Source organism: Marmota monax, unplaced genomic scaffold, assembly GCF_021218885.2.
Source record: "Marmota monax isolate L192 unplaced genomic scaffold, Marmota_monax_Labrador192_F-V1.1 WCK01_AAM20220418_F8-fsc00171, whole genome shotgun sequence".
Classification (NCBI taxonomy): domain Eukaryota; kingdom Metazoa; phylum Chordata; class Mammalia; order Rodentia; family Sciuridae; genus Marmota; species Marmota monax.
Genome location: NW_026694658.1, coordinates 2,583,435 through 2,606,728, shown reverse-complemented (window position 1 = coordinate 2,606,728; position 23,294 = coordinate 2,583,435). Strand labels below are relative to the sequence as shown.

At 32.3% G+C, this 23,294-nt stretch overlaps 1 protein-coding gene across 4 annotated transcripts in view; it reads left to right on the top strand.

Moving 5' to 3' along the window:
* Positions 1-23,294, top strand: part of Brip1 (BRCA1 interacting helicase 1) — a 157,381-nt gene that overhangs the window by 42,975 nt on the left and 91,112 nt on the right. For all 4 annotated transcript variants that reach the window (XM_046423252.2, XM_046423251.2, XM_058572327.1 and 1 more), the window contains 7 exons: positions 4,475-4,696; positions 9,392-9,591; positions 12,876-13,008; positions 13,986-14,140; positions 17,436-17,601; positions 17,713-17,853; positions 21,839-22,000. In XM_046423252.2, coding sequence (XP_046279208.1) covers positions 4,475-4,696; positions 9,392-9,591; positions 12,876-13,008; positions 13,986-14,140; positions 17,436-17,601; positions 17,713-17,853; positions 21,839-22,000 — 1,179 coding nt within the window. The remainder of the gene's footprint in view (positions 1-4,474; positions 4,697-9,391; positions 9,592-12,875; positions 13,009-13,985; positions 14,141-17,435; positions 17,602-17,712; positions 17,854-21,838; positions 22,001-23,294) is intronic.

Below are 23,294 nucleotides of genomic sequence, written 5' to 3'. Positions count from 1 at the left end.
AAATGGATGAGCTTTTCTGGTTTTGCTATCAGCCTGCTCAGGGCTCTTTCTAAGTGCCCTCGAAGTATAAACTTTCTGATTTTTTTGGCTTGATCAGAAGGCGCATGTGTTTTTGTTCACTGTTTTATTAAAGTGCCCTCATACTGGAAAATTATGCACTTGTCTATTAAAGATTAATTTTTATTTCATTTAAGAAAAAATGATTTTAACTAGAACCAGAAATGAGAATAATAAAATAATATCTTAGATATAGAATATCTGTTTTTTGTTAAAATGTAGCCTTATCAGTTCATAATCATAGATTTCCAAGGTATTAGTGAACATTTTGTACAAAGATAAGCTTTGGAATTGTCTGAAAGACAAATGGAATTAGAAACGGTGAACATTCAATTTTTAAAATGGTATCATTCATACCAGACTTGGTATTATCATTCATACCAGACTTGGTATGAATGATAATTGGCACATCTCCATGTATCTCTGGATCCTCAAATCACAGAATTTTAGAGCTGAAAGGAACTCAAGAGATGGTATAGTCACTGAGTCAAAAGGAATGTTTAAAATCTGATTCTGTTACTCTTTTGATGCTTAGTCGAATGAAAAAAATGGGCCCTAAAGTATGCCCAGTCATACAAGTAATTACCAAGAAAGGAGGAACCAGAACTCAAGTTCTTTAACACCTACCCCACTGCTATTTTTTAATCAATCAATCAATCAATTAATTAAATTTTTAGTTGTAGTTGGACCCAATACCTTTATTTTATTTATTTATTTTTATGTGGTACTGCGGATCAAACCCAGGGCCTCATACCACTGAGCCACAACCCCAGCCCCCCCCACTGCTATTTTGTTTACACTAGAAACAAAACTGAAGGAGTTGTTAAAGTATGGGGAAGTTGACACAGTATAAAGGGGAAAAAAAAGAGTAGTAGATGTTAGACAAAGTAAATGAAAAATAAAGTAAAAATGAACTAAATAAATTAGTTAGGAGAGGTCTTTCCTCCTAATTATTTTTAATACTTTGGAGAAGCAGCAGGTACTTTCTCTGAGCATGGATGAATATAAAACTTTGGAAGTATTAGTCTTCTAGTACTTCTAGTACTAATCTTTGGGAGTGTCTTGTCTTCTTTGTAGGTTATGAACCTTTTATGGTTTACTCTGTTTCTAGCAATTGGGCATATGAATGTACATAATGTGTGTATGTTTTCAAAACATATTCTCCTTTTGGGTGATTCATAGATAATTTGTGTGTGTGTGTGTGTAAATATTTTCACTTGTTAAGGATACACTGGGAGAGATTTTTACTTCAAAATCATCTTTAATTTTTTTATTAGTACATGGAATTAGTAGAAATGAAAATGACCTGTTATTCTACCACTTACCATTGAATAATTGAAACAGAAAATTAATGCATGTAAATATGGTTAGAAAATCCAGAATTCTAGAAAAGGATAAAATAAAGAAAGGAATTCCCCTGGCCCCTTAACTGGTTACTTCAAGGAAACTACTGTGAAATTTTATGTGTATTCTGCCAAAACATTTAGAAAATGTATTTGCTATAATATATGCATACTTATTGTTTTTTCTTTTCTTTACTTTTTTTTTTCTTTTGTGGTACTGGGGATTGAACCCAGAGGCACTCTACCACTCAGCTATATCCCCAGGCCTGTGTATCTTTTTATTTTGAGACAGGGTCTCACTAAGTTGGTTAGGGCCTCATTAAATTTCTGAGGATGGGGACTGGGTTGTGGCTCAGCGGTAGAACGCTTGCCTAGCATGTGCGAGACCCTGTGTTCAATCCGTAGCACCACATAAAAAATAAATAAAAATAAAGGTTTAAAAAATTTTTTTTTCTGAGGATGGTCTCAAACTTGCAATTTTCCTGCCTCAGCCTTCTGAGTTTTTGGGATTAAAGGCATGTGCCACTGTATCTGGCTATGCTCATTTATTTAAAATAATAGCTTTATGAACTTAATAATTTTATGCACATTATTCAGTATCTATTTTTCTTCATCAACATGTCTTCAGGAAGCTGAACACATTATCACACAGACAAATCTAACTCGTTTTAGAGTTATAGCTTCTGTGTGAATTTACCATAATTTATTTAACATGTCTGCTGTAGGTGGTAGACATTAGGTTTGTTTTCAGTTTTTTTAATCTGTTAAACAGTACAATTTGTGTGTTTTGTGTACGTATGTATATATTTAGTGTGTGTGTATAGCATGTATGTATTTTATATATATATATATATATATATATATATATATTATGTATATGCTATATACATGCACATATATAATATATTAATGGAAAATTTAAAATTTGAAAATTTGACAAATTGCCTGTGTACTTTCTACTATTAGAAGTTTATACTTCTACTAAATGGTGTGTATTTATATTTGTACTAATTTTGTACATTTTTAAATAGTATATAACATACTCTTGCTAGGACTGGGTTTTATCAAACACCTTTTATTATTAATACATGTAATAAAATTTTTTACTTCCAATAATAGAATATAAAATGATCTCAGTATGTAACGAAAGAAATAGAAATTACCATTGAACTTTTTTGTTTTCTTTTTTTTGCAATACTAGGGGTTGAACCCAGAGTTACATCTCCAGTCCATTATTTTATTTCTTTTTTCATTTTGTTTTGAGACATAATCTCACTAAATCTCTGAAGCTGGTCTTGAACTTGTGATCTTCCTACTTCAGCTTCCTGAGTAGCTGGGGTTGAAGGTGTGTGCCACCATGTCCCACGTTGCTGAATTTGTGAATATTCAGGCAAAATAATATTAAATCTTGCTAGAAACTATTGAAAAATACAAATAAAAACAAGAAAATGTTATTCTTCATTTTTAAAATAGACAGATAATAAAAGATAATATCAGTGGTGTTAAGAATATGGAAATAGGCCAAGTAAAATGGAATATAGTTTCTGATAGGTAATTTGGTGATATGCTTTCAAGAAACCTAAAAATGCTTTATTATTTTTGATCCCATAATGCCATTTCTAAAAATATGTACTAAGAAATATTATTGTACTGTCATGTGTAACTAATTAAAACAAAAAATTTTAAAAAGTTATTGCACATTAAAAAAAAAAGAAATGGGCATGAGGTAATTTACTGCATTATTTTTAAAGCAGAAATTGATAATAGTCTAAATGTCTGGTAATAAGGAAACTGATTAATGAACTATGACACATTAATTTAACATATACAGATATGTTAAATTAATATCTATTATATATGAGTATATGTGTATCTATATACATATGTGTGTGCATATATACATACATATATATTTATATACATATATTTATATAGCAATAAAACAATACCTGGCATTATAAGAGCAGTTTTCTGACCATCTTTAATAAATAAGCAAAGGAAAATAATAAAAATATTTATTTATTTTGGTTAGACTGTTAATAATCCTCAGTTCCTGGGGAAAATTTTATTCTTATTGTAGCATTGAATTGCATTGTAGAGATATATCATTAAATAACATGTATAGAAGAAATACAAAATAAAATACATCAAAATGTTAATAGTACATTTTTTGTGTGATGGAATTATAATTTAGGAGTTTGGGGGATATCCTTTTGTATTTTCTTTTTTTTTTTTTAATTTATTTTTTTTATTGGTTGTTCAAAACATTATAAAGCTCTTGACATATCATATTTCATACATTAGATTCAAGTTGGTTATGAACTCCCAATTTTACCCCAAATACAGATTGCAGAATCACATCGGTTACACATCCACATTTTTACATAATGCCCTATTAGTAACTGTTGTATTCTTTTGTATTTTCTGATTTTTTTTTGTAATGATCTTAAGTTTATCTCCCAAAATGTTCCAGCCTATCTTTCTTCCTTCTCATTTATATTTGAATACTATTACACAACTCAAAATTGATCCCCAGCACCACACACACAAAAGGGTACAAAAGAGTCTATAGAGAAAAATCATTCCTATGCCAGTGCCCAAGTTCCTTCATTCTCTTCCTTAAAAGCAACAAGTGACATCATTTTTCTTTGCCTTCCAGAAATATTTTATTCCTAATATCACTTTAGTCAAAACAAAGCCACAACAAACATAATTAAAAAATATTTTTTTAAAGTGAATATGGGATATCAGGAATTTAGCTTATCAGGAGCTATGTCTCAACTACTATTGAGTCAACTACTATTGTTTCTTTAAAATGGTTGTGATTGTAGCCAGATGTGGTGGTAACAGCTAACAGGAGGGTGAGGCAAGAGAATTATTTGAGCCCTGGAGTATGGGCAACATAGAGGGACCTCATCTCTTAGCAACAAGCGAATATGAAGTTCCAGTTTTAAATATGGGGTTTCATAAAACATTGTGGTTTTAACTGTGTTCCTAGAATTCTGAAATGAACTAATTTTTTTCCTTCTATCCCAATATTGGTTCATATTTTGATTATGAATATTTGTTTTTAGGGAAAATCCTGCTATTTCTATCATGGTGTTCATAAAATTAGTGATCAACACACATTACAGACTCTTCATGGGATGTGCAAAGCCTGGGATATAGAAGAACTTGTAAGCCTGGGGAAAAAACTAAAGGCATGCCCATATTACACAGCTCGAGAACTGATAGGAGATGCTGACATCGTCTTTTGTCCCTATAACTATCTTCTAGATGCACAAATAAGGGAAAGTGTGAGTATATATGTAAAAAAAATAGAACTTTTTTTTTCTACTTAAGAGGATATAAATGTTGAATGCAAAACTTTTAGATATTTTAATGTCTTTGTTTTTTTTATATTCAGATTCTGTTAATATATTTACATAAAGAGTACTAAAAACATATTCTAAGGTGTATTAAAAACTGAATTTTAGATCTTTTAATTTTCAAAATAACATCAATTTTAAGGATTTAGGGATTGAAGTGGGATTATAGCAGGGTTTAGCAGTAGACATTTTGGGTTGAAAATTCTTTATTGTGGGGGGTTGTCTTGTTTATTGTAAAGTGTTTGGTAGCATCCCAGGTTTTACCTACTAGATGTTAGTACTATCCCTACAGTCGTGACCACCAAAAATGCCTCCAGACGTTGCCAGTTGTCCCCATTTAAGACCCATTTATATCCAACTTTCCATTCTAATGAATAGTCAGAATTATTTAAAATTTTGTTTCTGAAAAAATATGTTTTGATGAACTTGTATTAAGAGAATGCACATACTATGAAAATTAGGTATTTTGAGCTTTTGAGAAATGAACTTCAGATTCTATTTGCTTTGTTCTTAGAGAAATTCAGTTACAACAGATAAAACAAAAAGTAAATAACTTGATATACTGAAATGTTATTTCTTTCTTTAGGTTTGACTCTACTTACTAGCTTTCTATTTCTTTAAGTTTAAAATTAAGTGGTATTGTGTTTGCCACCCCTACTGGTACCCCTGTGATCCTACCTCTTATTGGTTGCCTTTTTTTTTTTTGGTACCAGTGATTGAACGCAGGGACGCTTAACTACTGAGCCCCATCCCCAGCTCTCTTTTGTATTTTATTTAGAGACAGGGTCTCACGAGTTGCTTAGTGCCTCGCTTTTCCTGAGGCTGGCTTTGATCTCATGATCCTCCTGCCTCAGCCTCCCCAGCTGCTGGGATTACAGGTGTGAGCCACTGCGCCAGACTATTGGTTGCCTTTTAACTCATTGTCTTCCTTCAGAGCCATTGTTGTATCAATGCTAGACCAGTCGTCGTCTTCTTTTTTTGTCATATCCTTTCCTAACTTAAAAATCTTAAAGGACAAATAAAAAATGATCCTTATCTCAGTGGAGTTCCCATTCTCATAATCAGGCAGACCAGTGGATAAAATTATTATCTGAAACAAATGCTTGAATAATGGCACATAGAAAATGCTATGGAGCATAATGGAAGAAGTAATTAATTTTTCAAAGAATGACAAGTTTTAAAAATTCCCTTTGGAATTCAAATGTGATGAATAAGAATACCTATAGAATTATGGGATTATGTGAGTAGAATTATTAAAGAAATTAATTTTTTTTAAAGATGAAATAATCTAAGTACATTTATAAGCTCTGAGAAGGTATACAGAGAATGACAGATCAGAGGGGAGAAAGTATGTAAATTGTAAGTGAAGCAATAAATTCCTTTAATCTAAATTGGAAAAAAAAAATCTCCCGTTGCTCTCTTTGCTCTGGGATGAAGTCCATATTTGTTAGATTGACATTCAAGATACTTTTTCAGACAGCTCTACTAAAATACTCAACTCGAACCCTTCAAAAATTGTCTTACAGAGGCTGGGGTTGTGGCTCGGTGACAGAGTGCTTGCCTACCATGTGCGAGGCACTGGGTTCAATTCTCAGCACCACATATAAATGAATAAAACAAAGGTCCATTGACAACTAAAAAAATTTTTTTAAAAATTATCGTAAGATAGTTCCCTGAAGATACCTTGTTCTTTCCTATGTGTCTCGTTTTGATGATACCTCTGTTGAATATAATGCTGTGCCCTTTCTTTCTTTGTCCTAATCCAAATGCTCATTTTTAAATGCTTTTATTATTACATTATAGTTATATACAATAGTTGTGTTTATTTTGACATAATCATATATGCATCATGCATGGAATTTAGTTTGCTCCATTTCAGTCCTCAGTGCAGCCTCTTTCCCTCCCCTCCTTACTCCCCCATCTTCCTTCCTTCTGCTATCCTCCTCCTTCTACTCTACTGGCATTTATTTATTAATAATTGGTGCTTTATAGATATACATAAAGATGGAATTCATTGTAGTATATTTATATATGTACATAGCATAACTTTGTCAGTTTCATTCTGCATTTCCTTCCCTTTCCTGTCCTTCCTCTCTCTCCCTGGATCTCCTCCTACTCTACTGATCTTCCCTCTGTCTTTATGATATCCAACTCTGCCTTCTCTTTTTCCCTCTTACTTTGCTCTAGATTCTGCATAAGAGAGAAAACATTCAACTCTTGATTTTCTGAGTCTGGCTTATTTTACTTAGTGTGATGTTCTTCAGTTTCATTCATTTACCAACAAATACTATAATTTCATTCTTATTTATGGCCAAGTAAAATTCCATTGTGTATTTATACCACATTTTCTTAATCCATCCATCTCTTGCCAGGCACTTGGGCTGGTTATTGTGAACTGTGCTGCTATAAACATTGATGTGCCTGTTTCACTAGAGTATGCTGGTTTTAGTTCTTGTGGAAAAATTTGAAGAGTAGGATAGCTAAGTAGTATTATGAATCTATTCCTGTTCTTTTGAGGAATTCCTATGCTGCTTTTCATAGTAGTTGTACTAATTTGTAGTCCTACCAGCAGTATTCCAGTGTACCTTTTCCCTCTCATTCTTGCCAGCATTAATTTTTTTGTAGTGATGATTGCCTTTCTATCTGGGGTGAGGTGGCAATGTAGTTTTGATTTGCATTTACCTGGTTGCTAGGGTGCACATTTTTTCACATATTTGTTGGTGATCTGTATTTTTTCTTTGAAAAAATATCTGTTTAGTTCTTTTGCCCATTTATTGATTGGGCTATTTGTGAGGGTTTTTTGTGTGTGTGTGTGTGTTAAGTTTTCTGGGTTCTTCATATATTCTCATTATTAATTCCCTATCAGAAGAGTAGCTGGCAAAGATTTTTTTCCATTCTGTATCCTCTTTCTTCATCCCCTTCATCATTTCCTTTGCTGTGCAGAAGCTTTTTAATTTGATGCTGTCTCACTTATGGGTTCTTGATTTTATTTCTTGAGCTTTAGGGGTCTTTTTAAGGAAATCATGCCTGCGCCAAGGTGTTGGAGCGTTGAGGTTTTTCTTCTAGTAGTTGCAAGTTTCTGTTATAATTCTTAAGTCTTTGGTCTGCTTTGATTTGATTTTTGTGCAGAGGGAGAGTTAGGGACCTAGTTTCATTCTTCTACATATGGATATCCAGTTTTCTTAGCACCATTTGTTTAAAAGGCTTTTCTCCAACATGTATTTTTAGCAGCTTTGTCAAGTATCAAATGACTGTAACTATGTGGGTGTGCTGTGTGTCTTCTATTCTCTTGGTCTTCGTGTCTGTTTTGATACTGGTACCATGCTGTTTTTTGTCACTACAGCTCTGTTGTATAATTTGAGATCAGGTATTGTGATGCCTCCAGCATCACTTTTCTTGCTCAGTATTGCTTTGTATATTTTGAGTCTTTTATTCTACTAAATGAATTTTAGGACTGTGTTTTCTAGTTCTGTGAAGAATATCTTTGGTATTTCGATGAGATTGCATTGAATCTGTATAATAGTTTTGGTAATAGGGCCACCAATTCCTCATAATTAAAACCCGCAGTCTATTTTGTATTCTTCCATGATTCTTTATCAGTCATTTCAGCTCTGTGTGTATTATTATTGTCTCAGAATATTATTATTATCTCATTGGCAATTGCTTTTTGGCATTTCCTTGTTGTATTATTAGTCAGGACTCATTTCAATTGCAGGTGACATGAACCCAACTTAAAAAGTTTACAAAAATATCTAACTCCTCTTTTTGTGATGACTTTATTGTCAGACAAGCTCTTTTCTTGTGGGAAGAAAGATAACCATAAGCAGCTAGCTTATCTAGAGAAAAGAACATGCCCTTTTATTTGTCTCTTCAAATTTTTATGGTTGGCCCTGGATTGAATTACATTCCTTGACCAAGTCACTGTGACAATAGAGGGATGGAATATGTTATTTAACCCCTAGGTTATGAGCCTTACCCCTGTTGTGAAAATGGTGATGTCCCTTATTACAAATTGTCCTACCAGCATCACATAGGAGTTGAGGAAGAACAGTACTCGAAATGAAGGGTTGTAGGAAAGACTAAAATGAAACAGATATAATACTTTATTTTATTATGTTGTATTTAGGGACTCATTTGAATCTTATGTTGTTATTTTACTTTGAAAGGTTCTGTACTCTGTTTTAAAATTACATTAGAAACATATTCATCATGGGATTTTATAAACCCTTCCATATAGTTAGTAGTACCTTGATCCATACTCCCTTAATATGTGTTTTTTTAATTGATAGGTTTACAAAGTGTTTTTTTTTTAAAGTTGTTGATGGACCTTTATTATTTTTATTTATATGTGGTGCTAAGAATTGAACTCAGTGCCTCACACATGCTAGGCAAGCACTCTACCACTGAGCCACAACCTCAGCCCCCTGCAAAATATTTTGAGGGTAAAAACAATGGGAAAATCTACCAAGTAAAACTGATATTCAGTTGACCTCAGTGCTCCAGAAGTTTTAAGGCCTAGAATAATTTGCTTATGTAGTGTGAATTTTTAAATGAAATCTCTTGCCTGCTGCTGTTAAATCAATTTTGCTGAATGTTTTATAGGAAAATTCTTTTATCTTATAGATGGATATAAATCTGAAAGAACAGGTTGTCATTTTAGACGAAGCTCATAACATTGAAGACTGTGCTCGGGAATCAGCAAGTTACAGTGTGACAGAAGTCCAGCTTCGGTTTGCTCGAGATGAACTAGATATTTTGGTTACCAATAATATAAGGAAGAAAGACCATGAACCCCTTCGAGCTGTGTGCTATAGCCTCATTAAGTAAGAGTATTTGTCAATTAATTTATTTGGGTTGGCTTTGTAGTAAAGATATGCTTGATTACAGCAGGGTATTTTAAAGTTAGCAAACTATGATTAATTGGGCTATTTGGGAAATGGGTTGTTCCTTACTAAGTAAGGTTAAAAAAATAAAAAAGCCTAGTCTAATCTTTTGTCTTTGTCAAAAGAATATAATGAACATAATTGATTTTTTAAGTTAATAATTGTGAATGGCATTCCTAATTTAGCAGGATAATTCAACAGCTCCAATTGCTGTGTGTAGGACATTGAATAGAAAACATGGTTTTGATTAATTTGTTTTATTTATTTTTTTTATGGTGCTGGGGATCAAACCCAGAGCCCCATGCATGCTAGGCATATTTAATATATTATAAAATTCTGGATCGTGACTTTATTTATTACTTTTCCTTCAGTTTCAGTAAGATTCTAGTTTGATGGGTTTTAATTAACCAAGACTTCAGTATACTTAAATAAAAGATTTAGTGCCAATTTTCTTAAAATTTACATTAGATAATTTTCCTTATATTAGACTTTAAGTTGTAGATCTAGAATCTAGTTATCTCAGGAGAAACCTCCTCTAACTCTACATTTCATTCCATGTATTGTGACATTTTGTTTACTGCATTGTGTATTTTTTAAGAATTTGAATGTTATAAAGTAACATGGTTTGAATAGAAAATCTTGCAAATTTACATAGTAAAAGCCTTCTTTCCATTCTATCTTCTATCTGCTTAGTATCTGTTCTTCTAAACAAGTTTATTTTCAGGGCACATTTATGTATATATGAGCCAATATAAATATATTCTCTTAGTCATCATTTTTTTTTGCATAAATGGTGGGTATGCTAGACGGACTTTTTTTCCTTAATTCAGCTTTTTTTCATTTAACAGTGTATTTTGGAGATCTTTCTGCATCAAGATATAGGAAGTGTTTGTAATTTTAAAAAATAGTTGCCTAGGAATGGTCGTGTAGCTCAGTGGTAGAGCACTTATCTAGCATGCACAAGGCCTTGAGTTTGATCCCTAGCACCACAAAAAAGAAAATAATTGCCTAGAATTGCACTGAATAGATAACAATAATTTTCTTAATTAGCCTCTGATTCATAGAAAGAATTGTATTGGGAAAAAAAGTGTTTCCTCTGCTGTCACACCAGTTAGCACAGAAGCCTCTATGGCTCTAGGAGGTATGAGGATTTTTCCCTGCAAGGAAGCAAGCAGTTCTGCAGCATTAGACTATTAATTGGGTGTCCTTTAATTAAACTCATTTCAAGTCTAGTATTATTTGCCTGGAGATGGCATGAGATTCCACAGGTTGAGGGCTCAATCCCAAGACTGCTCCCAACCCTTATCTTTCAATATCATTTGTGAGCTTCAGGTTATTTGATGTGTGCTTCTGACTGACTGCTATAAATTGTGATTCCCATAATCCTCTTCTTGGGATTGGTTAATTTGCTCAAGCAGCTCACAGAACTCAAGGAAACACATTTACTACTGGTCTATTATAAAGAATTTACAAAGGATACAGAGATGTATAGGTCAATGTATGGGAGAAAGTGTATGGGGCTTCTATGCTCTATCCCAGTGTGTTTCTCTTTGGGAACCTCCTTGTAGTTTAGCTGTTAGGAAGTTCTCCAGACCCTGTCCTTTTGAACACCTCATTATACATACATGATTGATTAAATCATAATTCAACAACCTACCTGTCCTGTCTTGATCTTTCTGGTGATAGTCTCTATCATTCAACAAAAGGATATTATCACTTTGAAGAGTCCAAGGATTTTAGGAGTTGTATGCCAGGAAACAGGGAATAAGACCTAATATATATTTCACAGTGTTATAGGAGTTGTTTCTAGTCTTTTGCTATTATAGTACATTGCTGTTGTTAATAACTTTGAACATATACCATTTCATGTGTATGAGAATTACATCTATAAAATTCCTTGAAGTTGAATTGTTGAGTCAAAGCATAGTTCTATTTGTAGTTTCAATAATTATTGCTAAAATTTATACAATCAGTGGATAAGTGGAGGGAACTAATGTATGCTTTTACTAGCTGTGTTTGTGAGTATGAAAGTTGTTTTTTTCCTCCTTGACTGATAGTTAAAAAGTGGAATCCCAATGTAGTTTTCATTTATTTCTCTTAATATGAACGAAATTAAGTGTCTTTAAAGGCTTGATTCATTGTTGCCCTTTGTCACAACCACATGGCTTTCTTTCAGGTTCTCAAGAAGTACATGTATTAACTACCTGAGAATGTGTATTAGGTATACCTCCCTCCTGTTTGGAATATGCCCCCCCACCTCCCATGACTGGATACTTTTGCATTCAATTTTTAAAATATGTTACTTTAGGAAGAATATTATAGACATTCAAATTAAAGTAGCAACTAGGTTATATTAACCTAATTTATTTTCATTATATTATATACCACTATCAGGTATTTTCTTGTTTATGTATTCATTTCTGCATTTATTTTTGTCTCCCTTTAGTAGAGTAAAATTTCTGTGAGAATAAGGACCTTGCTATTCTATGTAATATTATAATTTCTACTACTCAGAATAATTTCTGGTGTGAAATAGGTATTGAAATATGGTTATTGAATGTACAAATGTGTCTGTATGTCAATAAATACATTTATATATTTTCAGATAATTCTCTTGTGTTATATATGTAGTATATTGATTTATTAGATTGTTTTACATTTCTTCTTATGTGTATTTGGGATAACCACTTAAACATGGCTTTCAGTTGGAGAGAATTAGTCAGTAAAACAGTGTGAATCCATTAATACAGCTGGGAAATCACGTGTGTTACTTTCTTCTGAATAAAGCTTAATTTTTTTAAGGTTTATTTTATAGTATGAAACATGGATTTTTTTTTAGTTCTTTTATATATATGTATATACACACACATATATATATATAAATTTTTTTAGTTTTTTTATATATATACATATATATAGGTCATACACACATACATACATAAATCTTTTTAAGTTGTCAATGGACCTTTATTTTATTCATTTATTTATATGTGGTGCTGAGAATCGAACCCAGTGCTTCACATGTGCTAGGCGAGTGCTCTACCACTGAGCCACAACCCCAGCCCCCAAACATGCATTTTTTAAAGATGTGTTAATTAATCCACTCTTATGTCCTAGGAGCTTTAAGAAATACAAATTAGAGTGTGACAATAACAATTCTCTTGTGTTGTTAAATAATGCATTTAAGGATGATACTGGTTGACAGTTATTTTATTTTATTCTAGTTGGTTAGAAGCAAACTCTGAACATCTTGTAGAAAGGGATTATGAATCATCTTGTAAAATATGGAGTGGAAATGAAATGCTCTTAAACTTATATAAAATGGGCATCACTACTTCTACTTTTCCCATTTTGCAGGTAAGATTCTTTTTTTCTACCTGTGAAATTGATTTAATGAACTAGAATTGATTTAATAGTGAGTAAATCCAGTGAATTACCCAGAATTTATAAAAAAAAATTGTTTAAAAATTTTATTAGCTTAATCTGAAAATCTTTAAGTGATGGCATGAGTAGGTTATGGGTAAAAAAATAGCATTATTTGGTTTGAAGAAAATAAGGTTTTCAAGGGATTTGTTGTCTTGTTCAAAGCTAAAAAAGTCAATATGGAAATTTTATTTTGTCAATTATAAAAAGTTAACATTTTGGAAAATGAAAATGAAAAGAAACTCATACTTTGTTCACCTTAATTTGGAAATTATAATCCTGAGTGATATTCATGGCTAGAGATTATGTGTGATCTTTGGGAACTATGATCCTTATTAAGGATCATTTAAAAAAATATTTTTAGTTGTAGATGGACACAATACCTTTATTTAACTTATTTATTTTTCTGTGGTGCTGAGGATCGAACGAACCCAGTGCCTCACACCTGCTAGGTAATCGCTCTACCACTAAGCTGTAAGTCCAGCCCTAGCATATGTTTTGTTTATAGAATGTATTATTTCTATGAGTCAATTAAGTTTTGTTTATATAGAGTCATATTATTCTTAACATCAGATTTATTTCCTAGAAATAATTCAGATGTTTAGTGCAAATATCAATTTTTGAAGGCCATTAGAGGAACAATTTACTGCCTTTTTATTTAGTTTATTACTTCTGAAGGGCACTAAATAGTACCCTAATTATCTGAGGAAGTATTGAACTTCAAAATGCATAATTTATTATTAAAGTATCTTTGACTCTGAGGAGTATTTGGTTAATATGAGTATCCAAATTAGCACTGTGTATTAATAATGTTAAACCTAAAATTTTAAAACATGTTTCATTATACTTTATGGAAGTGTCTCTCTTCACCCTGTCCCATTCTTCATGAGAAATATGATAATTTCTTACAGGAGCATTTTTCTACTGTTCTTCAAAAAGAAGAAAAACTCCCATCAGTTCATGGTAAAGAGGTGGCAAGAGAAGTACCTATTCTTAGTGCTTCAACTCAAATAATGCTCAAAGGACTTTTTATGGTGCTTGACTATCTGTTTAGGCAAAACAGCAGGTAAGTGAAGATCTCTTCTGTATTTTTCGTCTTAAAAATATTGACCTAATTCCTTATTGGATACCAGTATGTGTTTAACATATTAGGTAAAATAGTGGTACAGTTATTATGATGTATTTGCTCTTATTTATTGGCACAGACTCAGATTAATTGATCAAAAAAGATCAACCCAGCTGGGTGTGCTGGCTCACATCTATATCCGAGGCAGGAGAATCATAAATTTGAGACCAGCTTTAGCAATATAGTGAGACCCTAAGCAATTTAGTGAGACCCTATTTCAAAAAATTGAAAGGGCTTGGAAATGTAACTCAGTGATAAAGTATTTCTTGGTTCAATCTCCAGAACCCCTCCCTAAAAAATATTTTTTTAAAATGAAAATGAATATTGAAATGATTAAATAAATATGTTAATTAATTCATCTTTCAGTTTATGGTCCTCCAGTGCTAAATTTCAACACATTTTCTTTTAAGTATAACTTGCATATGCATTTACCAGTGTCAGAGTCTCTTTCCTATGTTGTAGAAACCTTTCCCTTATGAATTGTGGAAAATAAAATACAGCTAATTCATCCTACCTTGTCAAGTTATAGTACTACTTGCTTCCAGCATTTTTTAAAGTGTTTTTTTTTAATTGTGGCAAAATAAACATAACATTTACCATCAAAATCATTTTTAAGTATACGATTGAATGCCCTAAGATTTTTCACAATTTACAGTCATCACCACCATCCATTTCCAGTAATTTTTCATCATTCCAAACAGGAATTCTGTACTCATGAAACAACAACACTCTAGATTCCTTTCCTGAATTTCCAGGTAATTGTACTTTCATCTTATGAATTTGCTCTTTGTAGGTTTCCCATATAAGAGCAGTACTACAATATTTGTCTCTGTATCTGGCTTATTTCATTTCACTTAGCGTAATGTTTTCAGGGTTTATCCTTGTAGAGGCATATATCAAAACTTCATTCCTTTTAATGACTGAATAATATTCCATTGTATGTATATTACCATATTTTGCTAATTCATTTTTATGTTATTGGACATTTGGGTTTTTTCTCTTTTGCTATTGTGAATAATGCTATTATGAATATTGGTGTACAGTATCTATTTGAGTCCTGCTTTCAGTTCTTCTCGGTGAATTATTTACCTTGCAGTAGAATTTGCAAAATAATATGATAATCCTACATTTAGGATGTAGGATTACATCCTACATTAAAGGAACTGCCATAGTGTTTTCTTTTTTTTTTTTTTTAACATTTTTATTCATTGTTGATGAATTTTTAAATTTTATTTATTTATTGGTATGTGGTGCTAAGAATCAAACCTGGTGCCTCACACATGCTAGGCAAGCGCTCTACCACTGAGCTACAACCCCAGCCCTGCCATAGTGTTTTCCATAGCATCATTTTACATTCCGATTAGTAATGCACAGTGGTTCTCATTTCTCTACATTCTTGCTAATGTTTACTGTTTTGCACTTTTTGTATAATAGTCATCCTAATGGGCCAGGCATGGTGGCACACACCTGTAATCCCAGTGTCTCCAGAGGCTGAAGCAGGAAGATTTCATCAGCCCTGGCAATTTAGCAAGACCCTGTGTCAAAAATAAGAAGGGCTGGGAGTGTGTCTTGGTAGTCAAGATCCTGTTGGCTCACTCTTTAATTACTACCATACACACACCATCTTAATGGATATTAAAAGATATATGGTTACTCAATGATATTTCCTTGTGGTTTTAATTTGTATTTCCTTAACGACTAGAGTGTTGAGAATCTTTTCACGTTCTTATTGGTCACTTGTGTATCTTCTATAGAGAATATCTATTTATATCTTTTGCCCATTTTTAATTGTTCACTGTTTATTATGGAGTTGTAATAGTTCTTTGTATACTCTGGATATTAGTCCTGAATCATATATATACTTTACAGTTATTTTCTCCTATCCTCTGTGTTGTTTTTTTCAATGTCTTGTTAGTGTTCTTTGAGCAGAAAAGATTTTTTTAAATCTTGACATCTACCTATCTATTTTTTCTTCTGTTGCCTTTCTCTTAGTGTCACATGTAGGAAGTTATAATCTGATATCACAAAGCTTTTCCCTTTGCTTTCTTCTAGAGATTTGTATTTAGGGCTCCTGGCATTTTTATAAAATTTTCTCCAGTTATTGCAACCCTGACTTAAACTTTGACATCAATCTTTCTAGGAGTGAATTAGCAATGAATTATTGAAATGAGGACATTTTGTTCTGTTTAAGCCTAGGGCATTTTATAGACTTATTGAAAGAGGTCATAAACTAGATGGAATCATATGTCTTTTGCTTCAGTACCTTCATTAAAAGAAGATGAAGACAACCCAGATTTTAAAGGGACTTAAAAACTATGTGCTTAATGTTTTTTAAACTTTGAATAAAAATTATTTTCTCATGTAATTTTAAAAAGTTTAACCTGCCTTTTAGTTTATTTATCTATAATACTGTTTTGGTTTGTAACAAATTATATAGTAGAGAGTATAAACTCTGACTTGAGGTAGGAGGCCTGAATTTTAATTCTAGTTCTGCCATGATTTATGTAATATTTAAGAATGGAATTGAGAAATGTGTGTTGAGGGAAAGAGAGATGATTTCTAATATTTCCCAAAAGCATTGGTAGATTCTGATCTGATGCCTTAATTTACATCAGAATTATTGAAGTTAGCTTAGTTCATGTGGAGAGAATGTTGTCTTTGAGGGGGAAGCCAGCTCTCTCATTTGAGTCTTTCTTTCTTTCTGGGTTTCTTTTTTTTGGGTGGTGGTACTAGGGATTGAATACAGTGCTTTTTAGTATGCTAGGCAAGCTCTCTTCCACAGAACTACATACATCCTGGGTCTTTTTTTTTTTTTGGATACCAGGGATTGAAGTCAGAGGCATTCAACCACAGTGCCACACCCCCAGCCCTATTTTGTATTTTACTTAGAGACAGTGTCTCACTGAGTTGCTGTTGCTGAGGCTGGCTTTGAACTCAGGATCCTCCTGTCTCAGCCTCCTGAGCCTCTGTGATAACAGGTATGCACCATTGCACCTGGCCCAGGTCCTTATTTTAAATTTTATTTTGAGATGGCCTCACTAAGTTGCCCAGGCTGGCCTTAAACTTGCTGACGTCCTCCTGTTTCCACATCTCAAACTTCTGGAATTACTAGGATGAGCCAACACACCCTGCACAATTCAGTTTTAATATAATCATCAGTTTTTGTAGTGCAATATAGCTGGGTCATTGTATGTTATAATGTTTTGTCATTTAATTAGCATTTGTTTGCATTCAGATTTGCAGATGATTATAAAATTGCTATTCAGCAGACTTACTCCTGGACAAATCAGATTGATATTTCAGATAAAAATGGATTCTTTGCTCCACCAAAAAATAAGAAACGTTCACGACAGAAAATTGCAGTTCGTGTGCTAAACTTTTGGTGCTTAAATCCAGCTGTGGTAAGCTTGTGTTGTAAATGAAATTTTTCTCTTCTTGGTAAATGCCAACAATTAAATGAATGTGTTCAACTCTTTTAAAGATGATTTTATATATCTAATGTCTTCTTTTAGGCCTTTTCAGATATTAATGGCAAAGTTCGGACAATTGTTTTGACATCTGGTACATTGTCACCAATGAAATCCTTTTCATCAGAGCTTGGTGTTACATTTGCTATCCAACTAGAGGCTAATCATGTCATTAATAACTCACAGGTTAGTTTTTTTTTTTTTTTTTTTTTTTTAAGGCTCACAGTATTTTCAACCTCGGTGTAATTCCAAATTAGAAGGCACCTGAATTGCCAACAAACAAGCCCTGACAGAAATTCACATTTAAGCTTTATAATAAAAGAAAACCTGTTAATAAAAGGAAATACTAATTACTAGTATTCCTTTAGTTCACTAACTTTTAATGTAAAGGCTGTATTACAAATTATTCATTTAAATAACTTTTTGTTTTTCTGTAAAATCTAAAAACAAGATTATTTGTACTTTGTTATTGTAGAAACTACAGTAAGTTACTTTTGTGTTTTCTTTTCCATTAGATTATGGCGTATCTTTACTCTTCTTTTTATGTCTCCCTTTTTCTTCTATACCTAGATTAATACCTGGCATTTAGCAAGTGTTAGGTATATGTTTGAATAACAGAAATGAACTAGAAATACTCATATAAGTCCTATGATTTAGTATTTTAATTTATTATAACAATATTTGTTTTAAAATTTTTTCTTAGAAATGTTTAAATTGTCATTTTTTTATTATTCCATATACTCCTTTTTATGAAGTGGTTAGTTATATGCTTAATACCATCTGTGTGCCTAATAGAATTCTAGTTTTTTATAAAACTGTGTACACTGATTTATATGTAGTAAAGTTTTGGTTCTTGCTATTACTTGGAAGCAACTATTGACATTTAGTAGTTGGGAGCCTAGAATGATAAGCTATCATTCCCTGAGAATTTGCTTTCTAAATCCCAAACGTTCCTGTTGAGAAACATTACAATAAACAGTAATGATGTTAAGAATACAGGTTCCACATTTCAGTATACCTTCCCTAGAGGCCCAAATAAATATAGGAAGTTATATTTTCTTATAACAGAGTTATTGTAGAATTTAATTAATTATGTTCTCAGCTGGTTGCACATCCCTATAATCCCAGCTACACAATAATTCCCCCAACACACGAAGTTCTCAATCTATTGCACAAAAGTCCATTTAACCTGTTATATCACTGAATTATAATAATAATAATTCTTAGTGTGCAGCTGTATTCTGTCATACTATAATACTATCTGCCAACTTAAAAATAGTTGTTTATGCCAGGCACAGTGATGCATGCTGATTAGTGAGGTCCTCAGCAACTCAGTGAGACCATCTCAAAACAAAAAGGGCTGGGGATTTCACTCAGTGGTTAAGCACCTCTGGGTTAAACTCTGGTACCAAAAATCCCCACAGTTTTTAATTCTAATTATGTTAAACTATACAACAAAAATTTATCATCTTTTACTCATTTATTTATTTATATTTTTTATCTTTTTGGTACCAGGGATCGGACCCACAGGCACTTAACCATTGAGCTACATCCAGCCCTTTTTATTTTTTATTTTGAGACAGAGTCTAACTAAGTTGCTTAGGGCCTCCCTAAGTTGCTCAGGTTGGCTTGAGATCTTCCTGAGTCAGTCTCCTAAACTGCTGAGAGTACAGGCCTGCACCACCTTATCCAGATGTTTTGTTTTGTTTATACTGAGGATTGAACCCAGAGTCTCACACATGCTAGGCAAGTGCTTTACCACTGAGCTACATAATCAGATGTTTTCTTAAATTTTATTTTGAGACAAGGTCTCACTAAGTTGCCCAGGCTGACCTTAAACTTGCAATCCTCCTGCCTCAGCCTCCTAAACAGCTGATATTGCAGGTGTGCATTGCCATGCCTGGCTATCTTAACCATTTTTCAGCGTCCAACTTAGTCTTGTTAAGTATATTCACATACATGTACAGCCAGTCTAAGAACTTTTCATCTTGCAAAACCAAATGCCTACTCTCATTAAACACTTTGTATTTCCTCTTCCCCACCAGACCCTGGTAATCATCATTCTGCTTTCTGTTTCTATGACTTTGGTTACTCTAGATACTTTATATCTGTGGAACATAAAGTGTTTGTCTTTTTGTGACTGACTTATTTTACTTGGCATAATATTGTAAAGGATGTCTATTGTTAGATATTGTCTTCAAAGTTCATCTATTTTAGAGCATGTTTCAGAATTTTCTTTTGAAGGCTGAATAGTAGTTTATTTTATGTACTTGCCATATCTTATATATCCTATCCATTCATTCATTGGTTCCCTCAACTTTTTATTTTGAAAAATTATAAATTTCACAAAAGTTGAAATATAGTATTGATATAGTAAATATCTTTGTATTATTCACCTAGATTCATCAAATTGTTAGCATTTTGTAATATTTGCTTCCCTGTCTTCCTCTTTCCCTCCGTGTATGCCTACACTTTGGTAGATAAGTAATGTGTAGATAAATATTGGAAGATATAAATATTGCACATTTTAGTTAAATTATTTTTTTATTAAAAAAATTTTTTTTTAGTTGTACACATTCCTTCATTTTATTTATTTATTTTTATGTGGTGCTGGGGATTGAATCCAGTGGGAGGCAAGCTCTCTGCCACTGAGCCACAACCCCAGCCCTTAGTTAAATTATTTTAAATGTAATTTGTAGACATCATGACACTTTGCCCTTAAAAGTTACATGTTTCAGGCTGGGGCTATAGCTCAGTTGGTAGAGTGAGTGCTTGCCTTGCATGCACAAGGTCCTGGGTTCAATCCCCAGTAACACACACACACACACATACACCCCCCAAAAAAAGTTGCATGTGTCTTTTAAGAGTAAACATGTTATCTCACATAGTCAAAATACTGTGATAATACACAAGTAAATTTAATATTGATACAATAAAGTCAGTATTCATATTCTCTAATTATTTCCAAATTTTTTCCAATATTATTAACAATTTTTTTACAATTGTTCATATTATTTTTAATCCAGGGTGCAATTAAGTATTCTGTTACATTTAGTTTTAATATCTCTTTAGTCTCTACAATAGTTCTCTTGCCTTTTTTTTTTTTTTTTTTAATGTTTTTCAAGACATTTCTAAAGATTTAAGTGTCCAGTTGTCTGAGGCATATCTTCTGATCTGGATTTGTCTTAATGTTTACTCATAAGATTATGATTGAGCAAGAATACTGTGTAGGTTAACATTGCTATTTCCCCTTGCTTTATATCAGGAGATAAATAATATCAGTTTGTCTTAATACTTGTTGATTTGGTTAAAGTGGTACCCATAAGATCTACCTTGTAAAATGTATCTCAATCTCATATAATTTCAAAATACAGGATATTTTATTTTTCAGCAATCTCTATTATTATGTTGTCTTTAGATTCTTAATACAGTTTGTTCTTTCTTCCAGTTAAAATAACCAGACTAAAGCTAGATCTATGAATGTAGATGATTTGCAAATAAATGTAAAATTTGGTGGGTCTGCTTTTCTACGTCTGGGTATCTTTGAATACCAGTGAATTTGTGAAAATGGTTCCTGTTAAGATTTAGACTTACCTATGGCAAATCATACCAGCTTTCGCTACCAATATTTTGGAATTATCTTACTCTGTTGATATATAGACCTAATTTATTAATTTTATGTGTTCACTTATTTAACCACAAGTACTTGTTATATGCTTAATTTTTAGAAAGGTATTGAAAAAGTAGAGATAAGTGAGACATTTTTTGCTTTCAAATAATTTCCTTTCTAAGAGAATTGAGTGATCTAAGCCTATATGTTTGACAGTTTTTTCTTATTTCCTTCATCATTGTTTTCTTTTGTTTTGACTTAATTTTTTGTACTCACACATTGTGATTTCCTTCTCTTCTTATCCTGTGTATATTTTTTAGATTTTCTTTGTGGTTATCTGTGGGGATTACAGATATTATCCTAAAGTTTTAATCTGATTTGAATTGACATCAACATAATCGTATGCAACTAAAGACAATAGAGAAAACTCCCAACAATTTTAAAATAAATTTCTGCTAAATTTGTTGCTTGATCTTCTTTTTATATATGTAAATAGTTCCACCCAAGTACTGATTTTCTTGCCTCAAGCATAACTCTAATATTTAAGTATTTGCATTCTAGGTTTGGGTTGGTACCATTGGTTCAGGCCCTAAGGGTCGGAATCTCTGTGCTACCTTCCAGCATACGGAAACATTTGAGTTCCAGGATGAAGTGGGAGCACTTTTGTTATCTGTATGCCAGACTGTGAGCCACGGAATTTTGTGTTTTTTACCATCATATAAGGTAAGAGAATATTATTGTTTCCTTTGCCTCTGAAAAGATCAAGTAGGATTACCATGATAAACTTCCTAGAGTGAGAAGTGACAAGGTAATAATTATAGTTTTCTGAAATCGTGTATTATTTTATATACTTATTAAGATACTTCTTGATTGTTCTATCATGATTTACTTAAAAGTCTAAGAGAATAAAAGTCTGCAAGTAATGTTAGTTATATAAGAGTACTACTTTTGTGTATATGATTTTTATTTTTAGAGGCAAGTTGGTATTTTCATTATTGGAAAGGAGTATTCTTTTTCATTTTCACAAATTGTACTTTTAAATGTTTCATTCACATTCAGATTTCTTTGTTGCCCATTATTTTGCTTCTTGTATCTGGCCAGAAGAGACTTTTTTCTTGTTTTTAGAGTCACTCTGATTTTTAATAATTTTGTTTTAGTTAAATTGAAATTATATGGTATATTTTGGTCCTCCCACTATGCAAAGCATTGAAGCCACATATAATTGCCAAAATAATATCATATTTTATTAAAATCTAAGTCAACTTTTATTGTAGAGATTTGTTCTTTTATTGTGGCATTTGTTCTTTTTCAAGATTGTTTTGACTATGTTGAGTTTTTTGAGATTCCGTGTGCATTTAAGGATAAATTTTGCTTTGTGTATTATTATCATCCTAAAAAAAGTAAGTCTTCTAATTCATGAGCATAGAATGTCTTTCCTTTGAATTATGTCTTAATTTCTTTTAGTAGTGTTTAGGTTTTTAGTGAACAGTCTTTGACTTCTCTGGTTAAGTTTATCCCCAAGTATTTTGTTCTTTATTATGCTGTTGTAAATGAAATTGTTTTCTTAATATCCTTTTCTGTTGTTTAGTACTAGTGTATAAAAAAGCAACTATTTTTCTGTGGTTATCTTGTATTCTATAAATTTGCTGAATATTAATGAATATTAAGAGGGATGTTTGGGTGTAATCTTTAGGGTTTTCTTATTATATAAGATCATGTTCTCTATGAACAGAGATAATTTTACTGTTTCCTTTCTAATTTGTATACCTTATATTTCTTTTTTATGTCTGGCTAGAACTTCCACTACTATCTTGAAGTGGCATAAACTAATATTGATGTTGAGTTCCTTATTGGTATGGGGAAAGATTTCTGCATTTCATCATTAAGTGTGATGTTACCATTTATATAGACTAACTCTTTCCTTCTTTCAGCCCTCCTTCCATCCCTTCTTTTCTTTTGGCAGTGCCACAGATTGAAACCTGGTTCTCATACAGCTAGGCAGGCACTCTACTACTGA